This window comes from Oryctolagus cuniculus, chromosome 14 (genome assembly GCF_964237555.1).
Source record: "Oryctolagus cuniculus chromosome 14, mOryCun1.1, whole genome shotgun sequence".
Taxonomy (NCBI): domain Eukaryota; kingdom Metazoa; phylum Chordata; class Mammalia; order Lagomorpha; family Leporidae; genus Oryctolagus; species Oryctolagus cuniculus.
In genome coordinates this window covers 42,805,990-42,830,474 of record NC_091445.1, presented here as the reverse complement: position 1 = coordinate 42,830,474, position 24,485 = coordinate 42,805,990, and the positions used below count along the sequence as shown (strand labels likewise).

Below are 24,485 nucleotides of genomic sequence, written 5' to 3'. Positions count from 1 at the left end.
CAACTGCCACCTGCGGCTTTATTTGATCCATGTTTGATAATCTTATTTCCTGGTATCTTGTGCCATCTTACATTAACTGTTAGTTATACAACATCTATTTCAACAGGTGGTTTGAATTGGATTAGATGATCAGGAAGAAAATGCCAATTCATAACCCCATTTCTGTCTCCCATATTGTACCACAATATAGTATCCCTAATTAAATCGCAATTGTGGTCCAAATCTTAAAGATCCATGAGCCTATTTTGTGTTTTTCAAGGTTAGAAATTGCTGAGGTTTGTAGCTTGACAGAAAGAAGACACATCACAGAAATGCTTAGCCTAACCAAAACATTTGTATTTTCTCAGACAATAGAATTTATCTCGTGCTCAGGTTGCCAGTCTGTGCTTGTCTGTGTTGTGTTGTCCAGAGCTTGCCTGCCTATGACAGTCCGGAGGTCTTTGGACTGCACCCCAATGCAGACATCACTTACCAGAGCAAGCTGTCCAAGGACGTGCTGGACACCATCCTGGGCATCCAACCCAAAGACAGCTCTGGAGGAGGGGATGAGACCCGGGAGGCTGTGGTAGCCCGGCTGGCTGATGATATGCTAGAGAAGCTGCCCCCGGACTACAGCCCATTTGATGTGAGTGGCCAAGATCCTGACAAAATGTCAACTCTGTGTGTTTGTGTGTGTTCTAGGAGTGGGGCTGGGGCAGAGGGAGGGTAAGGAGGAAGGAAGGTAGGCACAGATAACTTTTCTGAAATTAAAAAATATATATATAGGGGCCAGAGGTGTGGCATAGTAGGTTAAGCCTCTGCCTGTAGCGCCAACATCTCATGTGGGCAAGGGTTCGTGTCCCAAGTGCTGTGCTTCCAATCCAGCTCTCTGCTTATGGCCTGGAAAAGCAGTGGAATATGGCCCAAGTACTTGGGCCCCTGCACCACAGTGAGAGTCCAGGAAGAAGCTCCTGGCTCCTGCCTTTAGATTGGCTCAGCTCTGGCCATTACAGCCATTTGGGGAGTGAACCAGCAGATGGAAGACCTTTTTCTGCCTCTCCCTCTTTCTGTCTGTAACTCTGCCTCTCAAATAAATAATTAAATCTTTAAACAAAAAAAAGAAAAAATATAAGAACCAGCTTCTTAAAGAACTAGACAAAGATGTTTTTGAATCCATGAATTTAATTGTTTTAATATAAGTGGTAAAGAAACCTGATGAGGATGTTGATATTTGTTCTTAAATTATATTTCTTTTCTGATAGATTAGGATTGCTTTCTAGAACCTTCCTACAGGTACTTCATATTGCCATTTCTTGAAAGGAAAGCAGTGTAATATCAGATTAAAACATCTGATTTTTAAAAAAATATATATAAATTAAAATTCAAGTCCTCTTAATTTCAGAAAGTCTGCATTTATTTAGTGACCCCTCTGCAGCATCTTTATGTCACTTGTTTTGAAAATTAATATTTTATTATGTAATTAGCTTCTAAGCAAATTTATTATTATGAAATTTATTTATTTGGGAGGGAGGGAGAGAGGGACACATATGTAGAAAGAGAGAGAGATTTTTCTCTCTGTTGATTTACTCTGCAAAGCCTATAAGATTTGGGGCTTGGGCAACTGATGCTAGGAGCTAGGAACTCAGTCTAGTTCTCCCACATGGGTGGCAGGAACCTAGCTACTCAAGCCATCATTGCTACCTCCCAGGGTACACAGTCAACCTGAAATTAGGAGCTAAACCAGGACTCCAACCCTGGCATTCTGATAGGGGATATGGACATCTTAATGGGTGTTTTAACTGCTATGCCAAATACTTGCCCTGAAAATTAATATCTTATACATTATAATTAATATTGTGAGATGCTTCACCCTGGTAATATTTTCAAAAATCTTTGATAAAAGCAAACAGAAATGGCTTATTTTCCATGTAGTCTAAAGGGATGGCCTGAATTAACCACATGGTACTTCTGTCACAAAGCCACCATGCTTCTTGGTAGTTTTTCACATTATCATCTGGCTTTTCAAAAGGAATCTTGCAGAATTTTGTGTCTTTTGCATGCCATTGTTTTCTACTAAGCCAATGATTTTGGCTGCTAATGCTACAGACTGAACTCAAAGACCTATCATCAAGGGAATAATTTCCCTGGAAGAATCTTCATTCACTTGGCTGGAGAAAATCAATACTCTTATTAGGTTTCATAAGCACTCTTCATTACAGCATCAGGAGAGAGGTCATTCACATCCAACAGGGGTTGAAATATTTATGAAGCAATAAAAACATCTAAAAATAGAGTAATAATTATGTAAATAAACATTCTAAGTAGATGTGGAAAACTTCCCCCTTTGCCAAATTTATCACTGCTACCTTAGAATAAAGCAACTCAGTCTAGCAGAAGCTCTAGTATACAGAAGACTAAGTAAATTCTTGTAGGATGCAGATGGATAGATGGATGCTTTGATGGAGAAATACAAGTCTAGTTGCTTGAGACAACCAGTAGAATGGTTGCATATACATGCCCTTCTGCTTGTAGTTATACACACATGTGTTTGAAACAGCTCAGACTGATGTAAGGGGATGTTTCCCAAATAAGAGCATTTGCTGTCCGGAAGACTGTGTGGTTGTGGCTGTGTGCTTCATGCTCTTCTGTGGATTAATGACTGCCTGGTCTTTCCCACATGGTGTGAGAATTCAGACTGATTATTGCCTGTTTTGTGTCATTGGAAAGAATTTTTTAATGGAATTAAAAGAAAAAATGGGACATATTTAGGAAGTCCCATGGTACCAGCTCCATAAAGTCATTAGTTTCAGTTAATGATCTAATGTCTAATTTTGAACATGTGCTTTAATGTCTCCCTGACAGGTGAAGGAGAGGCTGCAAAAGATGGGTGCGTTCCAGCCGATGAACATTTTTCTCAGGCAGGAGATTGACCGAATGCAGAGGGTCCTCAGCCTGGTCCGCAGCACCCTGACTGAGCTCCAGCTCGCCATCGACGGCACCATCGTCATGAGCGAAAGCCTGCGAGACGCGTTGGACTGCATGTTTGACGCCCGAATTCCGGCTCAGTGGAAGAAAGTAAGTACACGCCCGCTTTCCTGCTGCATAAACACTGTCGTGAATCGTGGCAGTTGGCAAGTGGAAAGCAACCAAGGCTACTTTACTTAGAGCAGTTCCTTGGGTTAGGGAAGAATCCCTCAGTGCAGTGAGTCGCACACATCACAGGCTCTACCAGGCAATCTACATGCATTTTTTCACTTAAAGTTTGTGTGGTATTGCTCTCATTTTACATTTGCAGATGAGGATCCTGAGGTTGGGAGGGAAGGATTATATGTTTTTCCAGATCAGAATTTAACTCAAATTCCAGGACTTAACAAGCCCATGATGTTAGCTTTTTTGAATGCAGCATCCTTGGACATACATATATCAGTATATAAAAATCACACCAACAAGAAAAATGTTTTATTTGCTGTGTGAGTAATACGGTGTGTACTGTGTGGATCTCAACAAGATAATAATTTAATAGTATGCTTACTGATTACTTCTTGGCACTTGTGCTAGACAGATGTGTGTGTGTGTGTGTGTGTGTGTGTTTAATTTGACAGGCAGTTAGACAGTGAAAGAGAGAGACAGAGAGAAAGGTCTTCCTTCCATTGGTTCACCCCCGAAATGGCCGCCACGGCCAGCGTGCCAGGAGCCAGGTGCTTCTTCCTGGTCTCCCATGCAGGTGCAGGGCCCAAGCACTTGGGCCATCCTCCATTGCCTTCCCGGGCCACAGCAGAGAGCTGGACTGGAAGAGGAGCAATTGGGACAGAACTGGCGCCCCAACTGGGACTAGAACCCAGAGTGCCGGCACCACAGGCAGAGGATTAGCCTAGTAAGCCGCGACACTGGCCCAGATGTGGTTTTAAAGAATACTAATTTAAATAAAGACACCGAACATGTCTAGATGAGTCGACATGACTCCATAAACATATAGGTTTGATAAAATTAACTCCTGTCTTTGCATGTATGAAAATAAGTATTTTTGGAGAGGACATTTTTGGGAATGGAGCCTAAATGGCTTCCTTCTCTTTGTACCATATTTAAGTGTGAATGTGTGTGTGTGTGTGTATGTGTTATAAGCATGCCCATTGTGTGGGGAGATGTAAATGAAATTGCTAAGGTTAATTATGATAGAGAAGATACAGCGTTGAAAGTAGGATGTGTTGGCCAGCGCCGCGGCTTACTAGGCTAACCCTCCACCTTGCGGCGCCAGCACACCGGGTTCTAGTCCCGGTTGGGGCGCCGGATTCTGTCCCAGTTGCCCCTCTTCCAGGCCAGCTGTCTGCTGTGGCCAGGGAGTGCAGTGGAGGATGGCCTAAGTGCTTGGGCCCTGCACCCCATGGGAGACCAGGAGAAGCACCTGGCTCCTGCCATCTGATCAGCGTGGTGCGCCGGCCGCGGCGGCCATTAGAGGGTGAACCAACGGCAAAAGGAAGACCTTTCTTTCTTTCTCTCTCTCTCACTGTCCACTCTGCCTGTCACCATCATCACCTTTGCCACCACCATCACCTCTGCCATACCACCACCATCACTAATACCACTGCCATCATCATTATCATGATTATTTGGGGGATTGAGTGGAAGAGTAAACCAGGAGCCTAAATTCTTGATGTGTAGGTGGTGTGATCAGTAGATGAAAATGATAAGAAGGGCAAGAGTGATATGTCCAGATGGCATGAGACTCAAAGGAAGAGAATGATGGGCAGTGGTGGCCTGACACTAACAGTCAGAAATGACAGAGGTTGGTGATGAGGGCTGTGGAGTATGACGAAGGCAGTAACCTGTATTTTAAGAGTTTCCTGATGACAGATTTGAAAATGTTGACGGTATAGTGGAAGGTCTGGAGAGGGCAGGGAGGCTGGAGATTGGGTCATATTGAGGTATGAACAGAGAGGGCAGCATCTAGAGATGAAATGGCAGGTGGGACTGACTGGAGGCTTGACCATCTGCAGGAGACTCAGATCAGTAGGCAGGTGAGATGTGCAGGGGTTAGAGCAGGTGGTCTCTTGGAGAGGACTCGTGTAGTGCTGAGCCGCATATGTCACTCACAGCTTCAGCAGATTCCAAGGCTCTGGGCCCTGAAGGCAGCATATAGCAATTAAGGCTTCATCTTGTTGTGTTCTCCACCTCAGACACCATCACAGAGCTTAGAAACCAGAGTCAGCTTTGACCAGAACTCTTCGTTTTATTCTTGTCTTCAAAAACTCATTGCTAAGGCCAGAGAGTATTCTATTTGAATTGCCTCTTTTCAATGCCAACAACAGAGGGAGAACCTTCCAGGTCACTGGCCTTTGAAAATTCATTCCCCACTGAATCAGCTATCCCAATTGGGCCAGCACCTGGAGACTTTGAAACAGGTATCCTTCCAGGAGACACCCTCCCATTGATGGCCCCCTCTACTCTCAGACAAAATGTGGTATAAACTGGTCTGTTTTAGTTGTCACACTTATATGGTATATAATGAGTTACTTAATTTCTAAATTGTGACCCTTTTATTCAGGTTTTTATCCCTCTTCACTTATTATCAGTCTTTGGGATCTCAGTAGCTCTTGAAAAATAGGTAAATTAATTCTCAAGATATTTGAAATTCAAGTGATATACCTACCCAGGTTAATTACTACATTGATTGATACATAGGTGATTTGGTGATCCCTGCCAATGCTACTTCTTATATTAATGACATACCCATGCCAGTTGTCATAATGGAAGTTCCACACATGAGCCTGAGTTCTCCCTGAGGAGAAAGATAGAGGCAGTAAATGCAAATCACTTGTCATTGTGAAAGAAACCTGGGTTTCCATTTCTGCTCCTTTATGTGAGGAAATGAAAGTATATTCTAAAGAGGTAAACACCACACAAAGTAACTGTTGTTTACCTCATTAAAAATAAATAGAGAAAGGATTATATGATTTATTGCCCAGAGAATGTATTTTAAAGTGTCGAGGATTTCTCTGGATGAGGCCATGAGCATGTTTATGTAAATAAAAACCCTGAAATAATATTGAAGTTGAATTCTAAGGAAAAATGGTGGAGTCCTATTAAGTATAATCCAAAACATTGCTTTGATTGCTCCATAGTAAAAATGTTCATGAATATATGGTTTGTGGAAAGTGACTCTATGGACATCAGACATCTTGAATTGCTCTGTGAATTGACCTGTTATTCATGTGATGATTAGCTGGTTCTATCATATCTTTGTGTCATTAATATCTTGAAGGAAAAGGAATAATTTGGAAAGGTCATATGTCAGATCCCAAGGGGAATTCACAACTCAGGGACAGTGTCATTGTAAAAGTGAAATTGATATTTCTTTTTTTTCAGTAACATAGCCAGTTAGTATAGCAGATTAAACCCATGTTAATTAATTTTTTAATATTTGTATTTCAGGCATCGTGGGTTTCAAGTACCCTGGGTTTCTGGTTTACTGAACTAATAGAAAGGAATTGCCAGTTTACCTCTTGGGTTTTCAATGGCCGACCCCATTGCTTTTGGATGACAGGCTTTTTTAATCCACAAGGATTTTTAACTGCAATGCGACAGGTGAGAGTTCTGATTTGTACCATTGTGTTGTTACATTTTCCTCTGCAAAAATTTATTCTTTCATTATAGCTTTCAATAATAGAATAATAGGATAAACTAGATGATGACCATCTCTTTTTGGTACTGGCAATCACATTGTCATGAACATAAATCCAATCATTTGTTTTCGGCCTACTAGATGAATTCCAAATTATTTATTCTTTCATGCCTGATTTGACATATATTTTTAAAGTACATGTGGTCATATGAAGACGTGGGTATTTTTATGAGAGAATCTTTTTAATTCTTTAAATACTCTTTCATTTCTTTTAAATTGGGGTTATTTGTAGCTGAACTTTAATCATTGTCACACTCTCCTAAGAAAAAACTCTAATTGCTTCCTTCGTCGTTTGCCACCCTGAATAGGAAATAACTCGGGCCAACAAAGGCTGGGCTCTGGACAACATGGTGCTTTGCAATGAAGTCACCAAATGGATGAGAGATGACATTCTTGCCCCTCCCACAGAGGGTGTCTATGTCTACGGCTTGTATCTTGAAGGTGCTGGCTGGGACAAGAGGAACATGAAACTCACTGAATCAAAACCCAAAGTGCTCTTTGAATTGATGCCTGTCATAAGGATTTATGCAGAAAACAATAGTAAGTTGTCTTATTTGGATGTTGGTAATATTACATGACATTATAAACAGAAGATCTTGCTATTTTTGTTATCATATAATAGAAATCCTACTGTTTTTTCAAGTAGCCTTATATCCACACCTATGTTTAATCAGAACTTATTGTCTTCTAGACACCTGAGGATTATTTGAGACACAATAATTCTAGATGTCCTTGCCTAAAATATGGGTGCTCATGAAACTCATGATAAGCTTTAGCTGATGAAGTAAGAATTAAATGTTTGGCACAGTAATAAATGGAGGGAAATGAAGATGAGATCCAGTTGGAGGAAATGGTTGGAGTCAGTGCCTCAGGAGCAGTTGAGCAGTTGAGCTTGGTCTGGGCTTTGAAAGATGGATATGATGTGGTGGGATGGGTGGTGGTCAGAAGGCTTACCCGATGGGACTGTGCTGGCCTCACCTGGAGGCTGTGGATCTATTAGCTTGGAGGAGTGAGCCAGGTTATAAAACCCAGAAAGAATTCAGGGGTATAATAACCCTGTAGCTAATGGTAAAATTCTGGATTCATATTTCAGCATAGTTATGTAATAATAATTACATGAAGTACACACATTATTCTATTTTGAGAAAACAATAAAAGCTCTATTTGACAACTCTAAAAATATCTAAAATATTCTCCATTGTTGACCTGATGTTTTGTGGAGGCTTTTTAAAAAAGATTTCTTTATTTATTTGGAAGTAAGAGTTACATGGAGAAAGGAAGAGAGAGAGACAGACACAGAGAGAGATCGAGAGATCTTCCATCCGCTGGTTCACTCTGCAGATGGCTGTAACTGCTGGGGCTGGGTCAGGTCGAAGTCAGGGGTCAGGAGCTTCTTCTGGATGTCCCACGTGGGTGTAGGGACACAAGCACTTGGACCATCCTCCAGTGCTTTCCGAGGCACATTAGCAGGGAGCTAGATTGGAGGTGGAGCAACTGAGTCTTAGACTGGTGCCCAAATGGGATGCTGGCATTGCAGGTGGCAGTTTTACCCACTGGCCCTTCATGGAGGCTTTTTTTTTTTTTTTTTGACAGGCAGAGTGGACAGTGAGAGAGAGAGACAGAGAGAAAGGTCTTCCTTTTGCCGTTGGTTCACCCTCCAATGGCTGCCGCGGCCGGCGCGCTGCGGCCGGCGCACCGCGCTGATCCGATGGCAGGAGCCAGGAGCCAGGTGCTTTTCCTGGTCTCCCATAGGGTGCAGGGCCCAAGCACCTGGGCCATCCTCCACTGCACTCCCTGGCCACAGCAGAGGGCTGGCCTGGAAGAGGGGCAACCGGGACAGAATCCGGCGCCCCGACCGGGACTAGAACCTGGTGTGCCGGCGCCGCTAGGCGGAGGATTAGCCTAGTGAGCCGTGGCGCCGGCCTCATGGAGGCTTTTGTCGTTGTCTCTCACTCAGCTAACATCTCAGCATTCATCACTTTTCCACACAGAGGAAATCCCTTATTTGTTTTAGTTGCACAGACCATCGACGCTAGAGGTAGCCCTGGTGGTGGATTCCACGGAATTCTCATTTAACAAGAGAAACACAAAAGATTTTTCTTTAAATAAATAGGGAGAAAATCTCTTTGAACGATACCCCTCAGATAAGTAGCACATTTTAGAACATGGGTTAAGGGAACAAGTTTGCAAAGTATAAATATTTATTTTTTAAACAAATATTTGCTGAATGCCTAATATATGTCAGCCAAGACCTTAGATGCTGGGGAGACAAAGATAATTATGAAACTGATATTTCCTATAGGAATTGTCAGCCAATTAATGGAGATTAATAAGTAAATAAATAATTAAAATATAATCTGATGACTATTATGATAGAGATAAACTCAAGATGCGTAGGGAGCCTAATAGGAAGTGTAACTATCTTTGGAAGTTAGGGGAGATTGTTTTTGAGCTGTGCTTTGGAGGACAGGAATGAGTATGACAGGGAGTTAGAGAAAGACCTTTCTTGGCAGAGGGAAACATTAGCTCACTCAGTCCTTCAGTGACTACTTATCTGGCCCTGACAACCCACCAGGCCCTGCTCTAGTGCTGTGGGTACAACTATGAGAGAAGACCAGGTGGTATCTTCCTTTTCATGGAGCTCGGTTTCAAAGAACAAAAGGTAGTCCCACAATAAGCTGATGTACTTGGGCCTTGTTACCTGCAGGTTCTGATTTTTGAATCTGCCTACTTGCTAAAATTGGTTTGTGAGACCCAAATGACTACTCTGGGCATGTTTATGGTTATTCATGGATATGAGCAGGGTTGTGAAAGATCTGAGTTGCCTGACACACATATTCTTAGCTGAGGCTATACAGGAGGGTGCTCTGCTTTCTAGTTCCCAATACTATAAACCAGTATCCTTTTGGGGTCTTTAATGCCATGTTTTTCTTCTTTTTAATAAGATGGCCTCCCCCAGTGTAGTGCTTAAGTGCTGTCTACTGTTTCTGAGTACACGCAGGCTATGATGTGACACATGGTAAAAATGTGTGTGTTGGATAAACTTCCTTTAGTCATGGGTTACAGTGCTGTTGATCTTGAATTCAATGATAGTGAATCAACAATATATAGTAAAATGTGCATTTAAGCAGAAACACACAAAACAAGGTTATGCATTGATTGCTTGATAAACGTATTGTGACCAAAGACTTGCAAAAAGATTCACGATGCATTTGCTCAGGAGCAGTGGCTTTGCATGTGTTAAGTCAGTGTTCCTGGATACTTCATGGATGTAACTACTATAGAGGGTGAGAACTGCTGTAGGTTAACATAGGGATTTCAGATACTTTTTGTTGGTTTAAGGAAGGCATAAACACAGTATGCTAGAGTCTGAGACGATTTGATTGTTCAGTGAAGAGAGAACAGTGAAGTGAAATCCAAGTGACATAAGGGGCTGTGCAATTACTCAGGAGCAAAGGGGAGAGTGAAAGGGCACGAGTTGACAAAAGGGGGTGCTGTGTTTGAGGGATGGAAAGAAGGTACATGCGGCTGGGGAAACAAGGATGAAGGGCAAGAGTGGGAAGAGATGAAATCAGAGAGGCTGTGGTGAGAGCACACGTTGCATCCAGACTGTGATGGGCACATGCTTTGGGGTGGCATTGAGGATACTGGGGACTAGGATGGCAAGAGTAAAACTATCCAAGTATGAAGGATGTGGTTGACTTTGCAAGATTTTGAAGTTTTGAACAACATGGCATGGGGAAGTGTTGGATGTCCTTTGGATGAGAGGAGAGAGAGAGATCTTAGAACGGCTTCCTGGTTTTTGGATTTCTCATGTGCATCAGTCCATATGGGTTGTGAATGGGCTGGGAGAGACCATCCTCCAGCAAACCCAAGATTCTTAAAGGCAGAGGGATTGTCCCATAGCATGACAGCAGTTTCAGCTGATTTTAGTGAGGCTTCTCCTGGCACTGGTGTTCCCAGTGGGGCATGTGTCTCCAGAAGTGCTCCCACGCAAGTCTGCCCAAGGTGATACAGTTGCCTGACTCTGGCTTTGCCACTGCCCCTGTATGTTCAAGTTTGCACCATTCCAGAAGACCATCACCTGTCAATTATATGTTTCTGGTTAGAGAGTGGTGAGGTGGATATATGAAATTTTGGACTATTTCAGATGGGATCTCCAACTTAGGCACCAAACCCCATGCCACTAGGGCCTTGTTGTCCTGCAGCAGAAGAGAGAAGAAAGAGCAGTGTTTGGGCCCCTGAGCATCATTATTGTCCCAGCTTCTGGAAAGCCCATCTCCCTGAAGTCCATTCTGGACTCCAGTTTAGCACCTACTCTCAGGCTTTTTGGTTGCCCTTAGAATCATGGCTTCAAATACATTTATCTTCAATTGTAGAAAACTAAAGGAGAAGCAGGATATTGTTCAGAAAGACACCAAGTCTGCACTTGGTTTTGGATGAGGTTATATGAAAGTATCCATGGTACATTCAGGAGAATTATTTGGAAGACCCTTAACAATCTGCTGTGGCCCAGGAAGGCAGTGGAGGATGGCCCAAGTGCTTGGGCCCTGCACCTGCACGGGAGACCAGGAGGAAGCACCTGGCTCCTGGTTTCAGATCGGTGCAGCACACTGGCCATAGCAGCCATTTGGGGGGGGGGGTGAACCAATGGAAGGAAGAGCTTTCTCTCTGTCTCTTTCTCTCTCACTGTCTAACTCTGCCTGTCAAAAAAAAAAAAAAACAAAAAAAACAGTAAAAGTAATAAAAAGAACCCTCACCATTTTCTAATTTTTTGTATGTTCCAAACATTCCCTGAGATTTTTACCAAGATGCTGCCTTTCTTTCCCTTATAATGACCTTGAAACACTACTATTCCTTTTTTTTTTTTTTTTGACAGGTAGTTAGACAGTGAGAGAGAGAGAAAGGTCTTCCTTCTGTTGGTTCAGCCCTCAAATGGCCGGCATGCTGCGCGGATCTGAAGCCAGGAGCCAGGTGCTTCCTCTTGGTCTCCCATGTGGGTGCAGGGGCCCAAGCACCCGGGCCATCCTCCACTGCCTTCCTGGGCCAGAGCAGAGAGCTGGACTGGAAGAGGAGCAATCGGGACTAGAACCTGGCACCCATATGGGATGCCGGCGCCGCAGGTGGAGGATTAACCGGCTCAAAGAAAGACCACTATTCTTAGCCACATTTTATCTTTAACAAGAAGATGCTCACTCTCAGGGAAGCTAAATGACTTGAATACAGTTGAGCAGTTGGTTAGCAGTAGAGCTGAAATTCCAGCCTAGTTTTCCCTGACTCAAAGTTTAGCTCCTTCTGCTGGCTGCTTCTAAGAGTTCAGGTCTCTACTTGTGTTTATGTCAATAACAAAGCTTCTGCTTGGAGGAGGTTGTTCATATAGAAGGTGGAAATGGGTTTGGGGTTCAAAGAACTGACATTCATGGAGAGCATTTTACAGGTGGATTTCACCTTGTGTCATTTAATTTTCACAACAATTTGCTAGGGAGATTTAGCTCATTGAGGTTATATAACTTTTCAAGGTGCTGAGGATTATACTGGGAGAGAACCAGTATTTATTTTTTTGTTATTTCATCATATTTGAAATAGAGGGAAGGAAGAAGAGGGGGAGATATTGATAGAGATACAGAGAGATAGAGAGAGAAAGAGAGGGAGAGGTCTTCCATCTGTTAGTTTACTCCCCAAATGCCTGCAATAGCCAGGACTGGGCCAGACTGAAGCCAGGACCATGGAACTGGAGCAGGGTCCTCCACATGGGTGGAGCCCATATACATGAGCCATCATTTGCTGACTCCCAAGGTTTGGAACTGGGAGTGAAGCTGGGACTTGAATCCAGGCACTCTGATATGGGATGAAGGCATCTCGAGTTGCAACTTAAACACAGCACCAAACTCTGTCCCCTGAGAATCAGGATTTTAAAGGATGAAGGAAGAGAAGCCCAGGAAAGGGAAAGTTGAGCCTCAGATAAGGAGCATGAAACAGTACTTGGTATGTAATGTTGTTTGATATCTTAGCTGAATCTGAGGGTACCCATGTATTTATCAGGACTTAGGCAAGTATGCTGTCTATGGTTTTTGTATTAGGGGGGTACTTCAAAGAGTTCATGGAAAAATGGATATAAATCTAAGTTTATTTTGGTGCAAAAAAATTGAATCCATGCATTTTTCAATTATATATTTTCCATGAAATTTTTCAAGACTTCTTACATTTATTAGTTCTTAGGGTGATATGAAGTCCTGGGGTACTAACTATGTTTTTATAAGCAATGCTCAAATGTTCTTTTAGAAAAAATAATATGTTAGAAATTTTGATTTATCAAATCCTTGCCTCCAGTGAGCATATTGTAAAAATGTTTCCCTTAATCTTAAACCTAGTAATGTTTTATACATGGATGAATCAGCCAATGCAGATTCAATTCGGATCTGTGATTTTGGGTTTGCCAAACAGCTTCAAGGAGAAAATGGACTTCTCTTAACTCCATGATGCACTGCAAACTTTGTATCACCTGAGGTTCTTATGCAGCAGGCATATGATGCCCTTTGTGGTATTTGGAGTTTAGGAGTCCTTTTTCACACAGTGTTGACTGGTCACACTCCCTTTGCCATGGCGCCAGTGATAACTCCTGTAGAGATACTACTGTATATAGGAAATGGAAAACTCTCTTTGCGTGGTGGGCACTGGGACAGTATTTCAGATGGAGCAAAGGATTTGCTTTCCCATATGCTTCGCATGTGTCCTCATGAATGGTACACTACTGGGCAATTATTAAAGCACTCCTGGATAACCTGCAGTGGCCAGTTGTGGAATGATCAGCCACAGAGAAATGATGCATTGCATGTCGTTGAGGGAGCAGTGCTTGCCATGTATTCTGCACTGACTCACAAGACCTTTCAGCCAGTTCTAGAGCCTACTGCTGCTTCAAGCTTAACTCGGTGATGGAGTACAAAAAAGCACACATCAACTGGCCTGTGAGATCTGCAGGGTTTCTCGGCAAAACCGAATAAAGAGAAAATTAAATGCCGGCTTTTTGCCTCATCTTATATCAAAGGCATTGTTTTCTGCTACATTACTTGAATATTTTAAATCCCCACTTTAGGAGGAGTGAGAGTTTAAAAAATACATATATGGGTCCACAATACGGGTCCACATACTATGCTGTCCTACAGTGGTGTTCAAGTGTTGATTTAAACCTACACTTGGTGTCCACAAGGTCCTAATAGCTTCTCTGCACACTAACTACTACAATTTCTTTCAAATTAAGTTATTTTAAGTAAAAAAATATTTCTCTTATAAGATGAAAGAAAAATTTTCTCCACATTGGGTTAGGTGTTACATTTTTCCCCCTTGTGACTAAATTATGAAAATTCCTGCCAATTTGACATTGAACATCTCAGCATGGTAGTAATAAAGTAATAATTTTATAATACAGGCAATTCTTTATTACTTAAGAACAGATTTTTATAGCAGAACTGAACTCACCCTGCTGGGCATTCATCAGTGGTGATGTTCATTAGCAGCAGGTAAGGGAGAAAATAAAATAAACAAAGGAAAAGGGAACTAATTTCAAAGTATTGAAAGGAAAAAGCTTTAGTTCGTTAGTTCGTTTTTTTTTTTTTTTTGGTTTGAGTTGGAAACTTGTTTAGTCAAAAAGATTTTTTTAATTGAAAAGATATCTTTTTAGCAGTGGAAAACTAACATTACTGTTACTCTTTTCACGCTGCACATTTAATTTTGACGTTTGAACAGCGTTCTAATTGAGATAAAGAAGTGTAGCATCATGAGTGGTCAAAGACAGCATTTTAAAATTAGAATTCTTATAATTAATAGTCTTGATTTTTATTAATATAAAGAGAACAGATTTCATGAATTTCATAGCTACAATTCTTAGAAGATAACCATATTTTCTTCCCTCCGTTCTTCCCTCAATCCCTCCTCCTTCCTTCTTTTTTCCTTTAATTTTTGTAGTAACATACTTTCTTTTTTTTTTTTTAAAGATTTTATTTATTTATTTGAGAGGTAGAGTTACAGGCAGTGAGAGGGAGAGATAGACAGAAAGGTCTTCCTTCCATTGGTTCACTCCCCAAATGGCTGCAACGGCTGGAGCTACGCTGATCCGAAGCCAGGAGCCAGGTGCTTCCTCCTGGTCTCCCATGTGGGTGCAGGGCCCAAGCACTTGGGCCGTCCTCCACTGCCTTCCCGGGCTATAGCAGAGAGCTGGACTGGAAGAAGAGCAGCCAGGACTAGAACCGGGTGCCCATATGGGATGCTGGTGCAGCAGGTGGAGGATTAACCAAGTGAGCCACGGCGCCGGGCCCCTATAGTAACATACTTTCAATTTACTTTATAACTGTAGGCTTAATGCAAGAGTAACCATAATTTTCAACGATAAAAAGCATAAAGACCACTGTTTTCTACAGGGATAGAGACAAGGGCTACAAACAATAATCAAATCATAAGATGTCAGTTTCATTCTTATACTTTTCTTTTTTTAAAGATTTGTTTATTTATTTGAAAGAATTACACAGAGAGAGAAGGAGAGGCAGAGAGAGATCTTCCCTCCACTGGTTCATTCCCCAGATGGCCGCAATGGCCAGAGCTGTGCCTATCTGAATCCAGGAACCAAGAGCTTCTTTGGGGTCTCCCACACAGGTACAGGGGCCCAAGGACTTGGGCCATCTTCTACTGCTTTCCCAGCCCATAGCAAAGAGCTGGATTGGAAGTGGAGCAGCCGGGACCTGAACTGGCGCTCATATGGGATGCTGGCAGTGCAGGCGGAAGCTTTACCTGCTACGCCACAGTGCTGGCCCCCATTCTTATACTTTTTCGTATCGTATTCTATATTAACTACCATGTATCAGAAAACTTATAATGTTTGTCTTTTTGGGACTTTTTTCATTAAGCATAATTATCTCCAGTTGTATCCACTTCTTAAATAATTTACTGTTGAAATTTTATATAGAACTGGTTGGTTTATTTTCAGAAAGGAGAGGTCCAGACACTTTTCTTAACTCTATAATCTGAGTAATATACCCCAAAATAAAATTCATGTAGGACATCGTGGAAAAGTTGCCCATGTAGCTCTGTTTTCCTCAAGAGAATAAAGCCACACACAAACTCCAGATCCTTTCTTTTCAAAGGAAGCTTAAAAGAGGCAGATTCAGAAAAGATGGATTTTTGCATCACATGGACAGAGATGCTTCTGAATAAATGCTGGTGCTGTGGCAGATGTGGTGGAAAACAGAAATTAGGACACTTAGGTGGACAAGAAGTATGTGTACCTCTGGTTCCTAAGTAAGGTGTGTGTGTGGGTGGTGTGTTAGGGTCTCTGAAGCACAGGGGATTATTTCCTGCTAGGGAAAACATGTATCTAAGAATGCCCAATGCCCTGTGTCCCTCTCTGATCTGAGATTGTGCAGATGTGGACTGGGGTAGGGAGAGCCACCAGCAGTGACCAGGAGGCCACTCTCTCACTCCTGCGCCCCGCAGCAGTGAATTCACTTCCACTTGGTACCTGGAACTCTGTCAAGATCATGGGGAACATGCATCTGGGAATTTAGTGAAAATTTAAGTGTATAAATGTATGTGCATGTGTGAGTGTGGGGCATGACAAAATAGCAGATAATGTATCTCAGGCATCTACTGCATTCCAGTCTTTACACTGAGTCAGAAACTCCTGCATATTAACGTAATGAATCTTTACAGCTCTGTAGCATTTATCATCTCTGTTTTGTCCATGGAGAAGTTAAGATTTAGAGACAGTAAGTGATTTGCCCATGATTCCTGGCTACTAAGTGGTGAAGCTGGTGTCAGAATCACATTGGTCTGTTGTGGGGTGAGTGCCGACCTCTGGGGATTCCTGTGGTTAGATTCTGTGTTTGGGAGTCCTTCTGGTGCCTGGATGAAACTGGAAAATAAAGACTGAACTCAAAATAAGGGCTGCTCCCTTGCATGAGTTCATTGGTTTGTGTTTCTCAGGTGCCTGGTGAAGCAGGCTTGTGCCTGCATGGGTCATCCCGGTGTTACACAAGGCAGGAGCACCGGCCATGACTTCATTCTGACCTTTAGCTTATCTCCACAGATTTATAATCTGGGACAAGTAACACACCTCCTCATGTTCCAGTTTTCTAATCATCTGCAACGATCTAATAATAATCCCCATTGCATGAGGTTGTTGACCGACCTCCACTGACACGTCCAGCACATAATAAGTAATTTATTATTACCATGTTTCGTGCATGCAAGTTTTAAAGGATTAAAAGCAGTACTAGGAGGATGTAGATGTGGTTAACAACAGGGAGGTTAGGTAGAGCAATGATTTAGCGTTGTCCAGCTACTCCCCACATGACACAGTTATGTTGAATTTTAGAAGGTCTACATATCTAATGTGTACTAATGTTTGGATGAAAAATAGTGGATAAATAGAGAAGTTCTGTGCTTACACAATGATATTTCACCCAAGGTGTTTTATTAAAACCTTAAGGATCCACTTCTCTCTGATCCTCCTCCTGGAACCGTAGGACTTTCAACATATGCAGCCAATTTGTTCTAGCTACCTGGCAGACTTATTTTGGATTTCAGTTATTCTCTAAGCAGGAGAATGGTTTCCACTCATCTGTTTCTGTAGTTGTTTAGCATCTGTCAGCACTTTCACTATGAAATTATATTTTCAGTGGCTTCTAATCCTGATGCAGAAATTTGCTGCACGCTGTGACTTGGCAGGGGTACCTCAGTTCTGAAGCAATTAAAAATAAATAAAATTGGATAAATATTTCAGGGAATTATTTTTTACCTTCTTATTCAAAAAATGCTATTTTCTTTGCAATTTCACTTTTATTTTGGGATTAAGATCCAAGTAGTCAAATACTTCTTAAGGTGTAATTATTATAATTGTAATTAGAGTCAAATGTAAGACTCCAGTGGCTTCCTTCAAGGTTTATATAATGGTTGTTAATCAAATTTGCATCAAGAAGTATTATTGGTTGTATATTTGTTACATGTTTATAGATCCTCAGATTAAAGGATTTAAATATATTATTTTATATAGCTAGTACTTTCTTCTATAATTCACTGTCATTTATTTATTTGATCACATTTTTCATATATATACTTACATCATTATTACTAGTGATATCATCATGATAATTGAAAAACTTATATCCAACCTGTGCTTGGTTGTTATTTTAGAATAGGGGTTCTCCATCATGGTTCTATTGGCACTTTTGGTCTGGATAATTGTGGGTGTGTGTGGGTAGGTGGGGGCTCTGTCCCAGGTATCGTAACTGTCAGTGGCTTCCCTGACTTCTACCCACGAGATGCCAGTAGCAAACACAAAGTTATTACCCAAATGTCCTCAAGAGTAGAATCACCCCTGGTCAAGAATAACTGCTTTATAATATTAATTTTTTACTTGCCATTATGAGTAGTATCTTCAAATGTTTAATATCTGCCAAATAAATTTATAGTGAATACATAAAAATATGGCTTGGCCAGTTGAAGGTTCTGTTGGGTCAGATAATGAGACTTTAACTTCTGATAGTGCCTTGTCTTCGTAATCTGTTGAAAGAAGCTAAATTATTAAGCAAGTTAGTTGTGGGAAATAAATTCAGTTACTGTGATATATTTACTGTTTCTTTGTTTCAGTGTTTGTAACACTAATTCACAAACACAAAGCTATTCTCTTTCGTTAGATGTGATTTCACCTTACTAGTTCCATGAGAATCATTTATAATATTGTATTGGACTGTCAGAGGGGCATAGTAATGGGTACAGACACAAATTTGTCCACTCAAAATTTATAGTATTGAAGAGAGTATAAAATAACAAGGACCCTGGGAAGCAGTGGTGATGGCTCCAGTTACTGGATTTTGCCATTCGGATGGGAGACCTGGATTGAATTCTCAGCTCCCAGCTTTGGCTCAGCCCAGATTGCTGTTTGTGGACATTTGGGGAGTGAACCAGCTGATGTTAGTGTGTATACTCTCTCTTTGTCTCTCTGCCTCTCAATGAATAAATGTTAAGAAGTAATATTATACTTCTTGAGAAGGATGTTAAGAGATGTGCTGTGGGCATCCCTAATTTCATAAAAAGCTGTTGAAGCTTAAACTCTCAGGCTGCTCATTCAGAGACTCCTTCTGAAGTCTAATTTTGTGTTTGTAAATTTTTACTCTTTTTCTTGAAAAGTGCTCCCATGAATTGTGTAGGCTTAAGGCCCAACAACCTGAGTCTATCACTGAGCAGGAGAGAATCACTCTGTGTTTATGATGGAATAAACATAAAGATAAACATAAAAATAAAAATAAAGAGAGATCTTTATTTTTAAGATTTCTTTCTTTTTTTCTTTTGTTTGAAAATTACAAATGTGGGGGAGCGGAAGAGATCTTGCATCCTCTGGTTCTCTCCCCAAATGGCTGCAAAGGCCAGGGCCAGGCTGGGCCAAAGCCAGGAGCCATGAGCTTCCTTTGGGTCTCCCATGTGGGGCAGGGGCCCAAGCACTTTGGGCTATCCTCTGCTGCTTTCCTAGGCGCAGGGAGGTGGATTGGAAGTAGAGCAGCTGGGTCTTGAACCAACGTCCATATAGGATGCTGGCATCACAGATGGCAGCTTCACGTGCTACACCACAGCACCATCCCCTAGGAGAGACCTTTGAAAGATGGACACACATAGATCATCTTTGCTTGCACATAAATACGGTCATGGACATCTATTCCTCCACTGCAAACAAGAGAATTGAATCTCAGGGAGCTGCCATTTTTGTCTGCTTCCCAGCCATTTTTATTTCTTTGTATACAAAGAGAATCCATAGCACCTGTTTTGATAGGGCACCATCTATTTTGTGATTTAAAATGTGACATGGTGTATATAGCACAGAGTGCTAAAGATGGAATTTTGAAATACTACTAAAAATGAAATGATGCTCAATGGTTACAGATGTCTGATTAAATGGAACAGGCCATGGGTGCCGAGGACGGAGCATAAGAGAAAAAGAGAGGAATGTGTGTGCAAGATTTGGTGGGGAAGTAAAGAGGAATTGGGTACGGGAAAATGTTGAATTGCTAGGTGGAAAGGACATGGTGGAAACATATGGGCAGGGGTCACTTTCAAGGGCACAAGGAAAAGAGATCAGCAGGGTAAACCTGAGGCTGTCTGGGAGTCTTGCCACACTTACTGGACACTGGTGATAGTGTCTGCTGCAATCTAGGGATTGCTTGACCCCCCAAGTACAATTTCCCTCACTAGCAATCTGTCTACTTTTGGAATGATCTTCAGAATGCACAAGCTTGACTCTGCATCTTTTTGGGGAGAATTAAATTACAAATTCATGAGCTTCCTTTCTTTTTGCAATTTGTTACAGCTTTAAGAGATCCTCGGTTTTACTCCTGCCCCATCTACAAGAAGCCAGTTCGAACGGACTTGAACTACATTGCCGCTGTGGACCTCAGGACGGCTCAGGCCCCTGAACACTGGGTGCTCCGTGGGGTCGCCCTTCTCTGTGATGTCAAGTAACACAAGGGATGTCCCACACCCAATACTTCAGAAGTTACCAGATCCAAATTATTGTAACCTTCATTACTCTATGAGTGTGGATGGTGTAGACATCATGTTACTTGTGCAGTTAGTGAGCTACATAGCTTTTCTCCACTCATTAGTTGGATGCTTAATTTCATTTTACCTGTTTCTTCTTTTTGATCAATTTAGTGATTTGAAATAAAATGTGGAGACTAGTGCACTAGGACAGGGAATTAAGCTACCACTTGAGATGCTAGAACTCCATATTAGAGTGCCACATAGGGTTCTTGGCTGCTCCTCTTCCAGTCCAGCTCCCTGCTAATGTGTCTGGAGAAGTAGTAGAAGTGGCCCTAGTATTTGGGCCCCTCCCACCTATGGGAGAGACCTGGATAGAGTTCTGGCTCCTGTCTTTCTTCTGGCCTAGTCCAGGACTAGGCCATTTGGGGAGTGAATGACTAATAGATGGAAGATGTTTTTCTCTCTCCATCTCCTCCCCCACCCCATCACTCTGTCTTTCAAATAAATAACATAAATCTTAAAAAAGGAAGTAAAATTTACAACTTCCTAATGAAGTGTGGCCCTCCAATCTACAATAATGTATTTTCTTCTTACTTCAACTCTAAATAATGACTAGGTTGAGCAGAGAGCATTTTCCTTGAAGGGATTAACCTTCTGTTAACAGGGTTCTGGTTCATAGTTCAAAAAAACAAGTTTGTGCTAATTTTGCTCCCATTGCCTTTCGTATTTAGATAAAATTGAGAGATTTATTGTTAGAACTTCAAGCAGAAAATTCAAATGACTTCTAAAATAGAAGGAAATAGAAGAATTAATTAAAAATATAGGTGGACAATCACATAAACCTATAGAATAATGTTCAATCCCATTTATAGTTGATAATGAGACACTGACTTATATAATAAAAAAATTAAACCTGAAAGTGAATCATAGTGTGGTATCTATGTAGCTGATATACTTAGAAATCGCTAGAGCAATGTACCTTGACCTAATCCTTTTGTAAAATAGTGTTAAAGGGGACCAGTGTTGTGACATAGCCGGTAAAGCTGCTGCCTGCAACGCAGCATCGCATATGGACTCCAGCTCATATCTTGGCTGCTCCACTTCCAATCCAGCTCCCTGCTAATAGCCTGGGAAAAGCAATGAAAGATGGCCCAAGTACTTGGGACCCTGCAACCCACCTGGCTCCTGACTTCAGTCTGGCTCCTGACTTCAGTCTGGCCCAAGCCCCAGCTGTTGTTGTCATCTGGGAAATGAACCAGCAGATGGAAGCTTGCTTGCTCTCTCTCTCTAACTCTGACATTAAAAAAAAAAATACATCTTAAAAAAATTAAATGAAACAAAGAGCCTTAAATATGTTTACATGCTTTGGGCCTTATTTTCTCAATACCAAGTGTTGTAGTTTGGAAGTTATTTGGCTCTTAAACTCATGTGGGACTTTAACACCCAGGGTCATGGTTTAGTGGTACTGGGAAAGTAGGGACTTGATCCATTTATGATGTTGAATGCATGTGCTTAGAAGTTCATTCTCAACAAGAGGGCTGATTATGAAAGCCAGATGGGACATAGCCACTCCCTGCTTTAGCTCACCACATAATTGTTTCTCCATTCACTCTACCAGTGCCAACTGCCATCTTTGCCAGATGGGACAAACCAGTGGTGCCTACCTGATGCTGGCCTGTGAACTTCCAAAAACAATGAACCAAAATAAATCTTCCTTCATGGGTAGATCCTCTGAGGTCTAGCGGTTAAAAAAACAACACTCAACAGAAACATTTTAAAAGGCTAAAAACAAGTTATATGTGAAATTACATTTAGTAACAGAAAATAATGGAAATGTCCTACATGTTCAATAGTAAGTCTATGTTTAAGAAAATTAGGACATATTAGGCAGCCATCAAAAACAGTATTGAGGGGGCTGGCACTGAAGCATATTGGGTAAAGCTGCCACCTTCAGTGCCAGTATTCCATATGGGTGCCAGTTTGAGTTACGGCTGCTCCACTTCGATCCAGCTCTCTGCAATGGCCTGGAACGCAGTAGAAGATGGCCCAAGTCCTTGGGCCCCTGCACCCACTTGGGAGATATGGAAGAAGCTCCTGGCTCTTGGCTTTGGATTGGTGCAGCTCCGGCTGTTGTGGCCAACTGGGGAGTGAACCAGCAGATAGAAGACTTTCTCTCTCTCTGCCTCTCCTTCTCTCACTGTCTTTCAAATAAATAAATAAATCCATTGAAGATTTTTATAATAAGGAAATGGCAAACATATGCCAATAAGTGAAAAATATAACTTATAAACAGTGAAAATGCTGTATGACTGTAAAGCATCTTTGTGGACAATGTTTAGTCAATAACAGAAAAATAAAAATAAAAATAAGTGTGACAATATGATAAAGGTTCGGTTGACCTGGAACAAAATATGATTAGAAGAAAAAAATAGGGGATTTCATTTATTTTTTATTAACTAAGAAGAATATGCTCTAAGGGACTTTTTGTGCATTTTTTATTTTAAATTCAGATTATAAATTATAAACTGCTTCATCTATGGCTTATCAACTTGAACTTGGTCAGGTATTGAGTTAAAATTTGCATTTCATAGACATTGGTTAAGACCTGGATCTGTATAACTGCATGTTTTTCTGTGATAAAAGGATTCAGTCAGGGAGGGACTACCAGGAGACAGGTGTGGGTCCCTTGCACTAGGCTTTGCCCTGTGAGCAACATCATTATTTTCTGCTGTTATAATGAGAGCTAAGCCCAGTGGCTCCAGTGACTCCTCCCCATCTCCAGGACACTGTTTCATCTGAGCAACTTCTTTTAGTGTGGGTTAATGTATTGGATTGTGATAAAGCAATCATTTTATTTTGAAGAACAAATGAAGAAAATGTGAACAAGTGGTGAATGAATACAAAATGGTTAGTAAATGCCTAAATTGTAATTGTTTATTTAAAAGCAGGTTATTTGGGACTGGAGTTGTGGTGTAGTGGGTGAAGCCTCCACCTGTGACTCTGGCATCCCATAGAGGTTCTGGTTCAAGTCCTCGCTGCTCTACTTCTGATCCAACTCCCTGCTGATAGCCTGGGAAAAGCAGCAAAAGATGACCCAAATACTTAGGCCTCTTCCACCCACATGGGGGACCCAGATGAAGCTCCTGGCTTATGGGTTTTGCTTGGCTCAGCCCTGGCCATTTCAACCACCTAGGGAGTAAACCAAGATGGAAGATCTCTTTGTCTCTTCCTCTATTCCTATAACTCTGACTTTCAAATAAATAAATCTTAACAAAACAAATAAAAATAAAAGAGGGATATTCACTAAAAAGTAGCCATAAAAGTTTCAAAACTTGGATTTTGATAGGGTAACTTGAAAATGCATAACATATAATTTTGTGATACATACCTGTTAGTATGTATAAGTGTATGTGAGTCTTGAAGACCCAATATAGGAAAAGACACTGTGGAAACAATCAGAAAATTTTAGGTACTAGTTCAGCAAGGACCATCTCTAAAGCAGTGATGAGCCAGCGAGGCCCCTTGCTGCCCAGCACCCCGCCTCTACCCCTGCTCCATCTCTGACACCAAAGCCCCATGGGCATTGTACAGAATCAGACAGGCAGGAGACACTGATTGAATCTTCCAGGTGATGAAGTCTCAGACTGCCTTGGACTTGGGGAAAATGAGAGTGAGGGGCCTGGTACCATCGCTGAGCAACAGAACAGTCTTTACCATCTGTTTCAATACTGATGTGTTAAAAATTATTTAGTTCATATCTCCTGTGTGTCAGGAATCATGCTGTGCTGGTGGTTCAATGGTGAGAAAAAAGTCACAGAGCCTGACCTATGGTTATCTTCTTAGCATTATATCTATGAAATACATGAAATTTGTTCTCTTTATCTTGATAAAGGTTAAAAAATTCTCTCAGGAGTAGATTCAGAAAATAAGACATTGATCAGATGTATAGTTTTATATATTTTCAGTGGATGATTGTACAAGAGTACTTAAAAAAGCTCATGAAAAAATGGAATGAGAAGATAAGTTTATTTAGGTGCAAAAATATTTTGAAGTCAGTGCATTTTTCATATATATATTTTCCATGAATGTTTTGAAGACCCTTCCTGTAACATGGCATATGTGAGGTATATGGATAAAACTCAAAATTGTGGGCAGAGTGCTCTGAAGGAAATACGGGCTGTCGTGAGTGAGAATAACAAGGGAGACAGCAGCACTTCAGCTAAATCACAGTTTAGCAGGCAGAAGTCACACTATAGTGTCCCCATTTATTTTTAATGAAGGACACAGAATCTTAACAGTAGTGAGG

The 24,485-nt window shown here is 41.4% G+C and overlaps 1 protein-coding gene across 1 annotated transcript in view; it reads left to right on the top strand.

Annotated features, from left to right (window-relative positions):
* The window catches only part of DNAH5 (dynein axonemal heavy chain 5), a 335,739-nt gene extending 314,641 nt beyond the window's left edge, over nucleotides 1-21,098 (top strand). The window contains exons 75-79 of the mRNA XM_051853566.2: nucleotides 410-625; nucleotides 2,842-3,054; nucleotides 6,409-6,561; nucleotides 6,967-7,198; nucleotides 20,007-21,098. Of these exons, the coding sequence (XP_051709526.2) occupies nucleotides 410-625; nucleotides 2,842-3,054; nucleotides 6,409-6,561; nucleotides 6,967-7,198; nucleotides 20,007-20,158 (966 nt within the window). The 3' untranslated portion in view covers nucleotides 20,159-21,098. The remainder of the gene's footprint in view (nucleotides 1-409; nucleotides 626-2,841; nucleotides 3,055-6,408; nucleotides 6,562-6,966; nucleotides 7,199-20,006) is intronic.
* The last annotated feature ends 3,387 nt before the right edge of the window (nucleotides 21,099-24,485 follow it).